Raw genomic sequence first — 14,054 nt, 5'->3', positions numbered from 1 at the left:
AACCGAGAGGCCCGGCGGCCCCGTCTGCGCAGGGACAGCTGCTCTGCCAGACGCTGCGGCCCCGTGCAAGTGGCTGTGCCCTGCCTGCCCGCCGGCCACATCCCTGTGCCATCCCTGTGCCATCCCCGGGGACAGACGAGCTGGGCTGGCACCCACGGCCGCATCCTCCTCGTTTGACCATGCCCACACTCCTCGGGGCTGGAAATGCCAGGATGCCCAGCTCGGGGGGCAGTGCCACCCCCGCGGGGTGAATTGGGCATTCCCACCCCGATGGGGGACAGAGTGGGGGAAATGAATCCTGCACTGGAAATGAGGCCCCCCGCCAGAACAGCACCCATTTGTGGGTGCCCCACGCTGCCCCACAGCCCCCCATCACCCAAGGCCTGGGGGAGGCATTTTGGGGACACAGAGCCCCAAGGGGGAGGCGAGGGGGGGATGTCTGCAGAGGGGCCCTGGGGCCGGGGTACATCCGAACCCGTTTCCATGGGAACGGCAGCGGCTCGGTGGCGGCTGCAGCAGCCCCGAGATGCCGACAAAGGGGAGGGGGAAGGGAGCCCGGCTGCGGCAGGGCCGGCCGGGGGTGCACCCGGCACCCCCCACCCCAAGGCAGCGGCCAGGAGCCCCTCGGCAGCCCCCAGAGAGGGAGGGCGCCCGTCCAACACCGCCCCCTTGCTCCCCTCCCATCCAGCAGCCCCATGGAAGCCACATCCCCACAGGGTTCCTGGGCACAGACACTGGGGAGAGCCCAGATAAGAGCCCAGCTGATAACCTGGGCACAGCGGGGTGTGCTGGGGTCAGAGCAGCCAGCCCAGACCAAACCCCACACCGCTGCCACTCCATGTCCCCAGGGCCATGCTGGACAAGGACTCCCCTGGCTCCCACCAACACCACTCAGCACATTAATATTACATCCTGCTTCCTGGGGAAAGTGGATAAATCTTTAAATCAAAGAGTGCTCAGGCCAGGAGCCAGTGCCAGTGGGGAGGGATGGATGGAGAGTCCCATCCTGCACCTGAGAGGGGTTGGAGGAGAGCTGTGACATGGGCCAGATGCACCCCATCTCTGCCAGCACACCGGAGCCCCTCTTAGACATTATTTCTTTAGCAATCAGCTGATGACAATCCCTCAGTGGGGCACCACAGCCCACCTCCAACCCAGGAGCTGAGCGGATTGCACCCTCCTGGTCCTCAGCTTCCAGGAAAAAAGGATCCCTGGCTCTAACCTGCCCTGCCTCCTCATGGTGGGCTGTCCATCATCTCTCCTGTCCTGGACAGTCCCAGCTGTGATGCTGCATGAGGCTCACCAGCACTGCTGTCCCCCATGGTGGCCACTCCCCAGGACACAACCCCACAGAGCTGCCCTCACCCAGGGACTGTCCCCAGGCTGGGAATGCCCCACAGAAACCCAAAACTCTCCCCCAAGCTCCTTTCCTAAGGGGGAGCCAAGGCAGCAGAGAGGGCCCAAAGCTGATGGTCACCATCAGATGCCACCACCTTCCCTCCACCACAGCCAAGGTGTGCAGCTCCAGGCTGCACCACAGGGACACCCAGAGTGGCACTGTCACCGTGGCAGTGCTGGCAGCCCAGGTGGGGCTCATCAGCATCCAAGTAATGAGGAACAGAGTGTTAATGAGGCAGCTGGGGACCTGGGAGGTGACACCTGCAGCAGTGCAGGGAAGGAGGTGCCATGGAGAGGGAAGGGCCTGCAGGGATGCAGGAATGTCCTGGCTCTGCTGGTAGCTGCTGGAGCTGATCTACATCCCAGACCAGAGCTGGGGATGGGATCTACAGGCAGTGCCCAACAGGCACAAATGGAGAGGGACCCTGAGCTGTCCCCAGGACACAGCCATGACGTCCCCACAGCTCCAGCTGTGCCACTCGAGGCTGTGCAGGATTTGAGGGGCCTCACGTGGGGAGCCTGGGCACAGGAACCCCCCCAGCAACCCCAAAAGCTGCTACAGGGAGGGGACCAAGCACCACCAACCATCCAGGACAGGCAAGGGAGTCACTGATGGGCGAGGGGACACAGAGGGGTTGTCCCCTGGGGTGCTTGTGGCACCCAGGCAGCCCAAACCCAGCATCTCCCTCCCTCCTCCCCCACAGCTGCATTGCCCCTGCAGCCTGCTCTGTGCCTGTGCCAAAACCCAGAGTTATTTTTGCTCCTGATTTTTAGCAGCAGTTGAAATCCTCCTGCTGCACCCCAGGCGTGGAGATGGAGGGCAGGGAGGGAGCCTGGCCCAGGGGAGCCACTCTGGGGGACAAGGACACCCTGATCTGAAACAGCCCTGTGGCCCCAAGCCCACAGACAGCCCCAGGGCCCTGAGCTGCACCAAGGGACGCTGACACCACCAGGGCAGAGGCCCTGTGAGCTGGCACACGGCCCCAGCAGGGTGACAGGGCCAGGAACACATCCCCATGAGGGATTATTTTCCCCAGGAAAATGGTTTTGCTCTGCCACATCTTCCCAGGCTGCTGGCAGCAGGATGTTCCCCATGAGGGAGCTCAGCCAAGGGCAGCAGCTGCTCCTGCCCTGCCCAGACAGAGCACAGCCACAGCAGCTCAGGGTGGCACTCCCAGCTGTTCCCTGACACCCTGTCAGCGTGTGGGCACAGCCCAACGCTCACCCCATCCATCCCACTTCCAAGAAAAGCCCAACATCCACACAGAGCCTGTGAGATTTTGGGGGAACGCCACGGTTTGCCTGTGCCTGGGTGAAAATGCACCATGACAACACAGATGTGTGAGCTGCCTTTGGACCTGGGCCTCTGCTGAAGGGTGGCTCAACACAACAGCATCTCCTCCACACCACCATTGCCTTGCCCAGAGTGATGATGATGAAGGCTGGACCCTGCCCTGCATCCCCCAAAGCACGGGCATGCCAAGCAGCCTCCCCCACGGCTTGGGGATTTGGGATGCAGAGCCGTGGGAAGGAGGGTGCCATGGGTGGCTGGGAAGGAGGGTGCAGAGACTGGGGCTGGATGGAAATTCACCCAGCTGGCCCCAGGGCTCCAGCCCAAACCCCTGCACAGCCACCCCAGCTCCCATCCCTGCTGGATGTGGCCTCTGGCTGTGGACACCAGAGGTTTTGGGCTGGCAAACCTGGGGAGGGGGCTCAGCCCTGCCCACCGTGCCCCTTGGCGGCCCCGCTCCCTCCAGGGCACGGCAGATGCCAGCTCCATGCATGGAGCATGCTCCGGAGCATCCCACCTTCCCACGCACCCGGCCAAACCCCAGCAGCGCCGGGCTCCGAGCCCAGCACTGCGCCCCAAGCCCCAAACCCCACCCCGGGGTGCCCACGCAGCCCCAAAATAACCACGGGGACCCTGTGACCGAGCCCCTCATGCCCTGGATCAGCCCTGAGAGCAGGACCGGCTCAGGGCTCCCTCCTCCCTGCCGCCCGGCCGTGGGATGCGATGGGATGGGATGGGATGGGATGGGATGGGATGGGATGGGATGGGATGGGATGGGATGGGATGGGATGGGATGGGATGGGATGGAGGGGTTCGCACCCCCGGGATGCTGCAGGACGCCCCCGGCCCCGCCGGCTGCCAGCCCCCGGTACCGACAGCGCGTTGCCACAGCACCGGCACCGCGCCTGGAGCTCGCTGCGAGCGCCGCGGCTGAGGGAGGCAGGGAGGGACGCAGGGAGAGAGGGAGAGGTGCCCTCCCACCGCCGCGATGGCACCTGCGGCCAAGAACCATCTCCATCCTCATCCCCAAACCCCTCACGGGCAGTGCCAGCTGTGGGGAATAACCCGCTCCAACCTCAGCGACCCCCGAGCCGAGACCACCGCCACCCACCCTGCCCATGCAGCCCCCAGAGCCTGGGGGACGCCGGCCAGACCCCGGCCAGGCCCCCAGGACATGCGGGATGCTCGCGGAGCGGAGCACAACCCCCAGCCAGCACCACCACCCCTGGCCCGGCTCGGCTCCGCCCGGGACAGCGCAGCGGCATCGCTGCCCAGGCGCCGCAGCGTTACACAACAGGTAGCGGGCAGGCAGCCCCCGGCCCCCCGCGCCCCCGCGGCCGCCCCGGGCACGTACTGCTGTAGAGGGTGTCGATCCAGGAGAGGCGCGGCAGGCCGCGGTGGCTCAGCGGCTCCATCCTCCCGGCGCTGCGCCGCCTCAGCCCGCTCGCATCGCACAACAAAGGCGGCGGGCGGGAGGCGGGGGCCGGGCGGGGGCTGAGGGTGGCAGAGCCGGGCACGGGCACACGGCCGCGCTCCCGCCAAGGGTGCCCGGCGAAGGAGGTGCCGCCTGGCAATGGCAGCGCGTCCCGCCTCCCGCCCCTGCCTCGCCTCGCCGGGGGGAGCCGAGCTCGGCGTCCCCCCGCACGCAGAAGCCGCGCCGACCCTCCGCAGGGGTCTGGGCACCGGCCAGGAGGAGGAGGAGGATGAGGAGGATGAAGAGGGGATGGGGGTGGCACAGCGGCGTGTGCGGCTGCACCCCCAAGGAGAGCGGGGGGGAAAAGGGGGAGCTGGCTCCATCACCCCCTCCAGCACAGCCTCACCTCCTCGCTGTGACCTGGGGATGCTGGGTCAAATTCACAGCAAAACCTCCCCTCAAATACCTGAGGCTGAAGGACACAGGCTCTTCCCAGCCCTGCTCCGCTGGTTCTGGGAACCAGGGCCTGCAGGAGCCGGGAGCAGCCCTGCCCCACACACACCTGGGGCTGGCAGAGAGGGACGCGGGCAGGCAGGGGTTAAACCGCCCTCCCCGGCCGCGTGTAGCCAAAGGAAACACGGAGTGCCAGAGTCATCAACCCCAATATGTCAGGGCGCCAGCCAAGCGTTCAAGTGCAAAGAGTGCCCTGGTTCAGGCTGTGCCCGGCAGGGCGGGCACCACCCCCGGGCACCATGGTGCCACCCTCGGGCAGCGCCCCCGGCCCGTCCTGCCCGCGGGGCTCGGGGTGGGCACGGACCGGGAGCGGCCAGATGGAGCCGGGCAGGAGGGACAATGCTCTGCCGGGCACACGGGGCAGGAGGGACAATGCTCTGCCGGGCACACGGGGAAGGCAGAGCGTGAAGTGCCAGGACGCAGCGGGGAGACCTGAGGGGACCCTGCACTGCCACCGCCTGATTGTCACTGCCAGGGATGACCACGACAGGCTCGGTGCAGCATTTTGGGGGAGCACAGCAATGCCAGAGCTGTGGCTCAGCATGGCTGGAGCACAGGGAGCCACTGGCACCTGGCATCCAGGATGAGGAGGCACTGCTGCCCCAGCACAGCCCTGCCTGCCCGGGGGCTGCATCCAGCCCTGGCATGGCAAGGACAGCCAGAACCTGCTGCACCCACGGGCTGTGGGTCAGGGTGCAGCCCTACAGCTGCCATTTGCCTTCCCCTGCCCCATCCCAGCTGCTCTGGGGAGCTGAGACTCCCCTTGTCCCCAAGACATCAGCACAGGCAGTGCCCAAGGGTGGCCAGGATGTGACAGCCTTTGCTGCTGTTCATCCCCCACTCACTCCTGCTTTGGCTCAAGCTGAGCTCGTCCTCACTTTGCCCCTTAATGGATGGAGAGCTTCCTGCACACTCCACAGCAAACCCCACACCCAGCCCTGCACCCCCAGAGCCCGAGGCTCAGCCAGGAAGGTGGTGGTGGTTCAGCTGAGAGCATCAACCTTGCTCATGGCAGGAAACCACACAGTCCGCTGGTGCCCTGGGGAGCCCTGCAGCAGCACCAGATGCAGCTGCTCATCCTCAGCACGACGGCTGCAGAGCCGTGGGGGCAGCTGCTTTTCCATGCACACAGGCAGGGAGGGGCTTTTCCACATCTTTCCCTCAGCCAGACACATTTCCTGGCCACTCCTGCCCACCTCTCCACGCCCCCTTTGCACATCTGCTCCTTTATCCAACACAGGCCATGAGTGAGCACTTGGATGAGCTGCCAGAGCTCCTGGAGCCCTCCCCAGGCTGGCCACCCCCAGCCTGGCACCACCCAGCAGGTCCTGGCAGTGCCACGGCCAGGAGGACCAGGCAGGCAATTCCCCACAGCTGGGTGAGTGTCCTGGGAAGTGTCTTTGGAGAAAGCCAAGCATGCTGTCTTCATAACAAATAGGAAGGCTCAAATACATCAACAATCCAATCAGAAAGAGGCAGATAATACATTCACTTTGGGAGACAGAAAAAAAAGAAATAATTATGACCCAGGCAGGTGGCCTTGCACAGCCCACAACAAACTCCTTGGCTGTATTTTATAATTTCATATTCTTTTCACCTTTGCAAAAACAACAACAACAACAAAACCTCAAAACCTGCATAGCAGCCGAACCTCCCTGCTCTCCCTGTGGCTTGGGGGGAGCACCCACCCCAGCCTGGCACCCACCAGCCCTGGGTGACAGAGTTTAGTCCTGGGTTCTGGGTGAGGAGATGCTGCCATCCCTGTTCTCAGCCCCCAGCCCTGGGTGACAGAGCCCATCCTGGGTTCTGGGTGAGGAGATGCTGCCATCCCTGTTCTCAGCCCCCGTCACCGCCCCCAGCTCCAGCTGGGAGCATCCCTGCGGCAAGAGCCGGGAGAAGCAGAGCTCCAGCATCCCTCCCCAGCAGCAGCCAGCCCTGCACAGCCTGCCTGGTGTCTGGCTGTCTGCCTGGCATCTGCCCAGCCCCTGCCCGCCTGCCCACGCCGTGCTATTCCTGGGCTCTTGTGCAAGAGCCCTCCAGTCACAGCCACGGGAGCTGCAGGAGCCCCAGGGCTGGCCCAGAGCTGGGCAAGGGCTGGTGCTGGGCACCAGGGCTGGTGGTGGCAACCAGAGAGCAGCTCCAGAGCCACCTGGAGCCACCCACCCACACACACAGACACACTCTGTGTGGTTTTGTCCTCGCCTGAGCAGTCAAAATTAAACACTGAGACTCTGCCTGGCCTGCCCCGGCCAGAGGAGGAACTCCCAGCCCCTTCAGAGCCAAACAAACACTTTCTAACAATGGGGAAATACAACAAAGTAAAAATTTACAAACAGCTCCAGCACTGGGGGTGTTTTCCCACAGGAAGAGTGGAATGGGAGACTGAGGTTGGGGAGCTAAAGTGGCTAAAGAAGGACTGGAAGAGCAGCCAGAGTGCTTTGGTTTGGGAGAGGGAGAACCTCTGTGAGCTGGAGCCATGGCAGGAGCACAGGCAGACTCCAGGAGATGCCAGAGCACAGCCTGGCTCCCCCAGCTCCCCCAGTGCTGCTCTGCTGGGCTCCCAGCAGGTCCAGACTCACCCTGCAGCTCTCCCCTTGCCAGAGGCTGCAGAGAGGAATAAATGGAAATGTTTCCAGCCTCCCTGCCAAGGAGCACAGCGGGCCCTCAGTCCAGCACTGAGCTTCTCTTCCAGCATCACTTCCCAGTGGAATTGAAACCCTGAGGTCTGTGCTCACTGGGGCACAGCTGAGAGGTGCCTGGGGAGCAGGGAGGTTACTCAGAGCATCCTGCCCTCAGGGCAGTGCCAGGCAGGGTGCCAGGGCCAAGCAAGCATGGGGAGGAGGGCAGAAACCCCAGCCTCCCAAAAACCTTTTAGTTCAGGTGGAGGCCTGGGCTGGCTATTGCATGAGAGGGAGGCAGCTGTGGCTGTGTCTGCCAAAATCCCCAGCTGCTCCTCTGCCCCCAGCCCTGGTGCTGAGCTGGCTGGGCCAGGTTTGCTCCCCGGCACAGGAGCTGTGGAGGAAGAGGAGGAGGAGGAGGTGCTGGTTCACAGCCACGGAACAAAAATCACCCGTGGAACAAAAGCTGTCCATGGCAGAAAGCCCCATCCCAGCACAAAGGTCTCCCTATCTGCCAGATCTCCAAACAATCCCTGAACTTTACAGCTGGGATTTATCTGGGGGCAGATCTGCAGGAGAATCCTCTGGGATTCTGCTTGGGCTGGCCAGGGAGTCAGCTACAGCCAAGGGAGACAAGAGGGGCTGCTGCTCCTGATCCACACACAGCATTTATCCTGATCCACACACAGCATTTATCCTGATCCACACACAGCAGCTATCCTGCTCCTGATCCACACACAGCAGCTATCCTGATCCTGATCCACACACAGCAGCTATCCTGCTCAGCAAACACTGACCAAGCCATTTGGGGTGGGACAGCCAAGCCTGCTCCAAGGTGTCCCTTGGGGATGGGCTGAGTTCTCCGTGTTCCCTCGGGCTGGCTCCCGGCCACTGCTCCAGGTGACCTCAGTGGGAGGAAAATCCAGCAATGCCACCAACCAAGGGGGCTCAGGTGCCACTTTCTGGGCTGGATGGACACTCAGTGAGCTGCCCTGCCCAGCACAGGCTCCTTCCTCTAACCCAGGGGAATATGAATTCCCTGCTAGCACAGAGCAAAGCTTCTCCCTGTGATCAGCGCCACAGCAGAAGACAGAGCAGAGCATCCTCTGGGATCCCAGCTGTGGGCAGGAGGGGAGGAGGAACCCGAGGAACAAAGAGCCTCCACGCACAGAAGTGTCTTCCCAGGGAAACAGAAAGAAAACAAACCCCAACCAGATTTCAATGGCCTTACAATGCAAATGTATGCAGGCCCCGCAGGGCACTGCTGGCTCTATCCAGCCACCTAATGAGGATTTCTTGCCTGCCCTGCTGCTGCCATTGCTTCTTCCTGGGGCTGCTGATCATCCACAGCCAGCCCCTGTGAGCCTGGGGCCATCTCTGTGCTGCCCATGGTGGGCACAGCCCGTGGCACTGCTGGCACTGAAGGGCAAACCCCATCCCCAGCCCCACTGCCCAGCCCTGAGTGCTGCCAAGCTGGGGGAGCTCAGGGCTCTGCCCCAAATTCTGGGGGCCAAAACCCATTCAGTGGGGCTGTGCCCAGCTGGCAGAACACAGGGATGCTGCATCCAGACCCAGCTACTCCAGGGGGATGTTGGCATCTCTGTGTTAATGATTGAACCACTGCCATGCTAGGGGAGTACCAATGAGACAGACAGGGATCCCAGCCCTCTGTGCACCCATCCTGCTCCTCTGCAGGGCCTGGCACCTGAAGGGCTGCTCCCCCAGCCAGGAGATGCAGCTGCTGCCACGGTGGCACCCACGGGCAGAGCTGATCACAGATCTCCCCTTTGCTCTTGCAGCTCCTTTACAAACCCCTCACTATTTGCCCAAGCAGCACTTGCTGCTCTCACCTACAGCTTTAAACTTCAACTCTTCTACTCAAAGGCTTTTCAGCCTCATAAACTTTACATTTATTTATGATCTAAACAAGACAGCATGTTCCAGAGTTAACCCTGCAGTCCCCATCTCTGGCAGCATCACTCGCAGCCTGCCAGCACTCAGGGGCTGCTGTCACAATGCCACCAGGGGCTTTGTGGGCAGAAATCACCTCCCCAAATGCTGCCGGGCCCCAGAGCAGATGGAGACAGTTCAAAGGTCCCCAGCAGGCACAGACACACACACAGAGACACACACACAGAGACACACACACAGAGACACACACACAGAGACACACACACAGAGACACAGACACAGAGACACACACACAGAGACACACACACAGAGACACGCACACAGAGACACGCACACAGAGACACGCACACAGAGACACGCACACAGAGACACGCACACAGAGACACGCACACAGAGACACGCACACAGAGACACGCACACAGAGACACGCACACAGAGACACGCACAGACAGACACGCACAGACAGACACGCACAGACAGACACGCACAGACAGACACACACAGACAGACACACACAGACAGACACACACACTCTCTGTGGTTTTGTCCTGGCCTGAACAGCTAAAATTAAACACTGAGACTCTGCCTGCTCTGCCCTGGCCAGAAGAAGAACTTCCAGCCTCTTCAGAGCCAAACAAGCACTTTCTAACAATGGGGAAATACAACAAAGTAAAAATTTAGAAACTAAATACAAGGACACAGAGGTGGTAGATGGGCTCTTGGGGAGACACAGCTGCCCCCACTGCACCTCCCTGATTTGGCACCAAGATCCCACCCAGGTGCTGAAGGAGGGGAGGTGGATGCACAGGCCATGCAATATTTCACCCTCCTTGGGCTGTGGAATCACCATTCCTTCCCCTCCTGCCCCAGGCAGAATGAGATGCACCAGGACAAACCCTGGACTTTGCTCACTATTTTCCATTCTGCTTCTGCAGAATATTCCAAGAAAGGGATCAGGAACAAGCAGGGTCTAAGCAGGACAGAGCTGCCCCATCACCTCCACAGCTGCAGGGAGTTTTTCTGGGACAGACAGAGGTGCCACTTTTGCAGCAGCAGCAGAAGCAGGGATGGAGTGACAAGAACAAGCCTTGACTTTACTCAAGTCGTGCCAGGAGCCCCCAGCATGACATCCATGCCAATCCAGCCCCCATCTGGGCATTCCAATGCCACAGGAACTCCAGATGCCCCTTTCCCCCTTCTGTGCTCACCACCCTCCAAGGCAGGACCTGCTGCTCCTGGCAGCTCCCTTGCCCTTCCCAAGGTACCAGTGAAGGCAGTGCAGCAGAGTGGGGAGAAGAGCCCACGTGACTCCAGAATCTTTCCTTGAGAGAAACTGTAATTCCAGCTAAACAGAGGGCTGGGGATTCACTTACAGCACATCTCACAGCCCCAGCATCCTGCTGCAACCAGATCCACCAGCTCACGCCATCACGGGCTATTCCAGCTATGCCAACGTTCCCCACCCTACAGCTCATATTTGTGGGGTGTAGAGCATTGCACAGGGCAGCTCAGGGGCTCCCAAACCCCACAGCCTTCCAGAGGAGCTTCAGCTCCATGGCAAAGCCAGCCTCTTTCTCTGCTTCCCAAGGACAAAGTGAGGAAACCCAGCACCAAGTCACTTCCACCTCTGCGCTACCTGGCTGCGGGCACAAAGCATCTCCAGTGAGCATCACCTCATCCTCCTCTGGGCCACCAGCACCTCCTCCTGCTCAGCTCACCCTCTCCAGGCTGCCACCACCCCACAGCCCTCCATCCCTCCGTGGCAAACAGGAGATGGGAGCAGCAGCCAGCCCGAGCCCGCACTGCACACTCAGCTGTGTGCTCAGCCACAGGGACAGGTAACGGCCAAGACGAGGGGAATTTCAGCCCTCTCCACGCCTCATTCTGAGCCATCTGCTCGCTGAGGCTCAGATTTTGCTGGTCCCAGGAGAGCTGGCACAGGCGCTATCTCAGATGCCAGGATGGTGTATCTGGCTGCCGCACGCGCCGCTCTGGTGCGACAGCCCCAGACGGGCATCTTGCAGATTTCCTCCCTTCAAATCAAATTAATCACAAGCTACTTAAAGGAAAGCACTGTGTTTCCCTGGTAATTCCCATAAAGATGATATTCAACACTCCTTCACTGGCTGTCCAGAGGGTGCTTCCCAAGGTTGATGCAGCTGGGGATTGACTGTGTTCAGCCACAGCCACAGCAGCGCTGAGCTCCAAAATTCACATTAAATACTGAGGGACCCAGGCAGAGCAGCACTAACCGGGTTACACACCACCTGAGTGCTGGCAGGAAAAGCAAACAGCACCACAATCATGAATTTTCAATTGCATCTGAAACATAGAGAAGTGAGAAGAAAACAACAGGAGCACCGGGTTAACCAGCTGTCCATGAAAGGGGGATCCAGGCAATGACTGCACACCTCTACTGCACTCTCAAACTCTGCTCTTAAATGTCAGCCCAGGCAGAGCACACAGGGGCCCTTAGAATGCCCAACAAAGAAAATGCTGATGCCTGGGAAAGGCTCAGGACAGGCTCAGGACAGGCTGGGGAGGGCAGAGCCCAGCCCTGTCACGGGGCAGGGGGATGCTTCCTCCTCTGATGAGTGCTGGAGCTGCTGACCCTGAGGAAGATCCATTTAGGGGAGGAGGAAGAGGAGGAGGAGGAAGAGGCCTCATTCAACCACAGCTGATGCAACTTAGGACTTCAAACTCTTGCCAAAAGACTGCAAAGGGCTGGACCCCTCCAAGCTGTGAAGTCAGGACCCTCAGGGGCTTGTGCTGTGCTTCAGGGAAGCCCCTTTAACCTGAGAGCAGCCTTGCACCATCCTGGCTTTGGAAACATCCAGGAGCATAACCCAGACATAACAAAACACAGGTCTGAGTGTAAATCACAAGGATTTGTGCTTGGCCGCTCTGATGCACTCAAGCCACTTCAGCCACAGAGCAGCTCCCCAAGAATCACAGCCTGTGCCTGCTGCTGGGAGCTGGAGAGGGGCTTGGAGCAGCCCTTTGGAGGCAGCATTCCCAAGGTCCTTGTTCCTGGGCACAGGCTCCCACAGCACACTGGAGAGCAGGACAAACACACGTGCACAGCACGGTGACAACACCGAGAGCAGCCACATACTTTGGACATTTCACCTCCAGGCAGCTCAGGAAGGTGAAGTGGAAACTTCCTCCAGCACTGCAGACTAATGAAATAAATAGAAATGAACTAAATATTAAGCATAATTTGACATCAGAGCACTTGCTCTCCAGGCAATCTCGAACCAGCACGATACGGCCTCAGGGGGAAACCACCACCCCACACAATCGAGCGAGAACAAAATTAACTCAAGTCAGCTGTGGAATTAACAGCATTAAAAGTGACATTCCCTAGCTGCCAGGACTGTGTTTGAACCGGGTTTAATGCTGATGCAATAACAACTTCCAGGCCGCGGGAAGTAGGACAGTGTGACGGCTGACAGTGCCTCCAGTGCCACCACACAGCCAGGCACTTGTGAAACAGCACTGTCCTCAATCCACCTGGAAAAACACCCCGGGACATGTCACCACCCCGGCAAGGCTCTGCTTTGGAGCCTCCAGGATTTTCCCGCGGGAGGTCACAGGGTGTCACCTGAGCAGAGGTGTTCCCTGAGCCAGGAAATGACTCCTGAGCAATGTGCCAGCCCCAGCGGTGGCTCGTTGGACACTGGGCCACCACACCGAGAGCTGCAGGGGACCGGCCAGAGCCACCCTCCCTCCTGGCACACCCAAGGACGGGGCCTTGGCGTGGGATGACAGGGAGGAGCAGGGGCTTGGGGTGACCTTAGTGGCTGGTCAGGGGGTGCACAAGGCTGGCATTATCTGTTCCATGGGGATGGCAGAAGGACTTTGGGCATCCTCTAGCATGGGGTGCTCCTGGGACACGCTGGGGCTCCCGTGCCGAGTCACAGCTCGGGCCGCACCAGCCGGGTGGCACGGATGGCACAGGGGCTTGGGATTGCCTTTAGCCTGGCTCGGGAGGAGCGCAGGAGCGGGGATGCCCTCGGCCGCGCACATTCGCCCTTGAGCGTGCGGCGGGGCCGGCTGGGGACACGCTGGGGACACGCTGGGGACACGCTGGGCTGGGGACGGCTCCCCCTCACCCACCTGCCGAGGAAGCGTCCTCCGCGTCCGAGCTGCCGGCGCTGCCGCCCTCCGGGGAGCTGCCCGCGGGCCGGGGGACGGCGGGGGGCGGCGGGGCCCGGGCCAGCGCCGCCTCCAGGTAGCCCACCTTGAAGCGCTCCTCGGCCAGCGCCCGCTGCAGGCGGCGCAGGTGGCGGCGGCAGCGCTCCAGCTCCCGCTCCATGGCCCGCACCGAGCCCAGCTCCATGCGGGGCGCCGGCTCCCCCGGGAACTGCGCCTGCCAGTGCCGAGCGAAGTCCGCCCGGGCCGCCTCGCCCGCCGCCATCCCCCGCCCCGAGCCGGGCTTCCCCCACCCACCCCCGGCACCGCCGCCTTCCGCCCCCCGGAGCCGCCGCCGCCGCGGGGACTGACGTCGGTGCCCGCCCCCGGCCCGCCCCGCCTCGGCTCGGCTCGGCTCGGCCCCGCCGGGGCGGGGGCAGCGCTGCCGCCGCCCCCCGGCTCGGGCCCGGCTGCGGGAGCGGGCAGGGAGGGGATGGGGACGGGATGGGGACACCACGGGGACACCACGGGGACACCACGGGGACACCAGCGGGGCGCGGGTGCTGCGCTCCTGCAGCTCACACATTCCCGGTGCCCTCTCCGGGTCTCCCCGAGGAGCTGCGGGCACGGGGATGTAGGTAAGGGAATGCCCGGTGCCTGCAGCTCAGGGCAGTAACGAGGTGATAATTAATGCCAGAATCCATCCCACGTGCTCCAGGACATCTCCGAGCTAGGAATGACCGAGCCTTAAAGGTTCCTGTGACATGGAGTGGCT

General features: G+C 61.7%; 1 protein-coding gene across 1 annotated transcript in view; it reads right to left on the bottom strand.

The window, feature by feature from the left end:
• ABR (ABR activator of RhoGEF and GTPase) overlaps positions 1-4,224 on the bottom strand; it is a 29,162-nt gene extending 24,938 nt beyond the window's left edge. The window contains exon 1 of the mRNA XM_059487053.1: positions 4,044-4,224. Coding sequence (XP_059343036.1) covers positions 4,044-4,104 — 61 coding nt within the window. The 5' untranslated portion in view covers positions 4,105-4,224. The remainder of the gene's footprint in view (positions 1-4,043) is intronic.
• Positions 4,225-14,054: the final 9,830 nt, after the last annotated feature.

The sequence above is a fragment of the Ammospiza nelsoni genome, chromosome 21 (assembly GCF_027579445.1).
Source record: "Ammospiza nelsoni isolate bAmmNel1 chromosome 21, bAmmNel1.pri, whole genome shotgun sequence".
Classification (NCBI taxonomy): domain Eukaryota; kingdom Metazoa; phylum Chordata; class Aves; order Passeriformes; family Passerellidae; genus Ammospiza; species Ammospiza nelsoni.
This window is presented reverse-complemented; position numbering and strand designations above follow the sequence as displayed.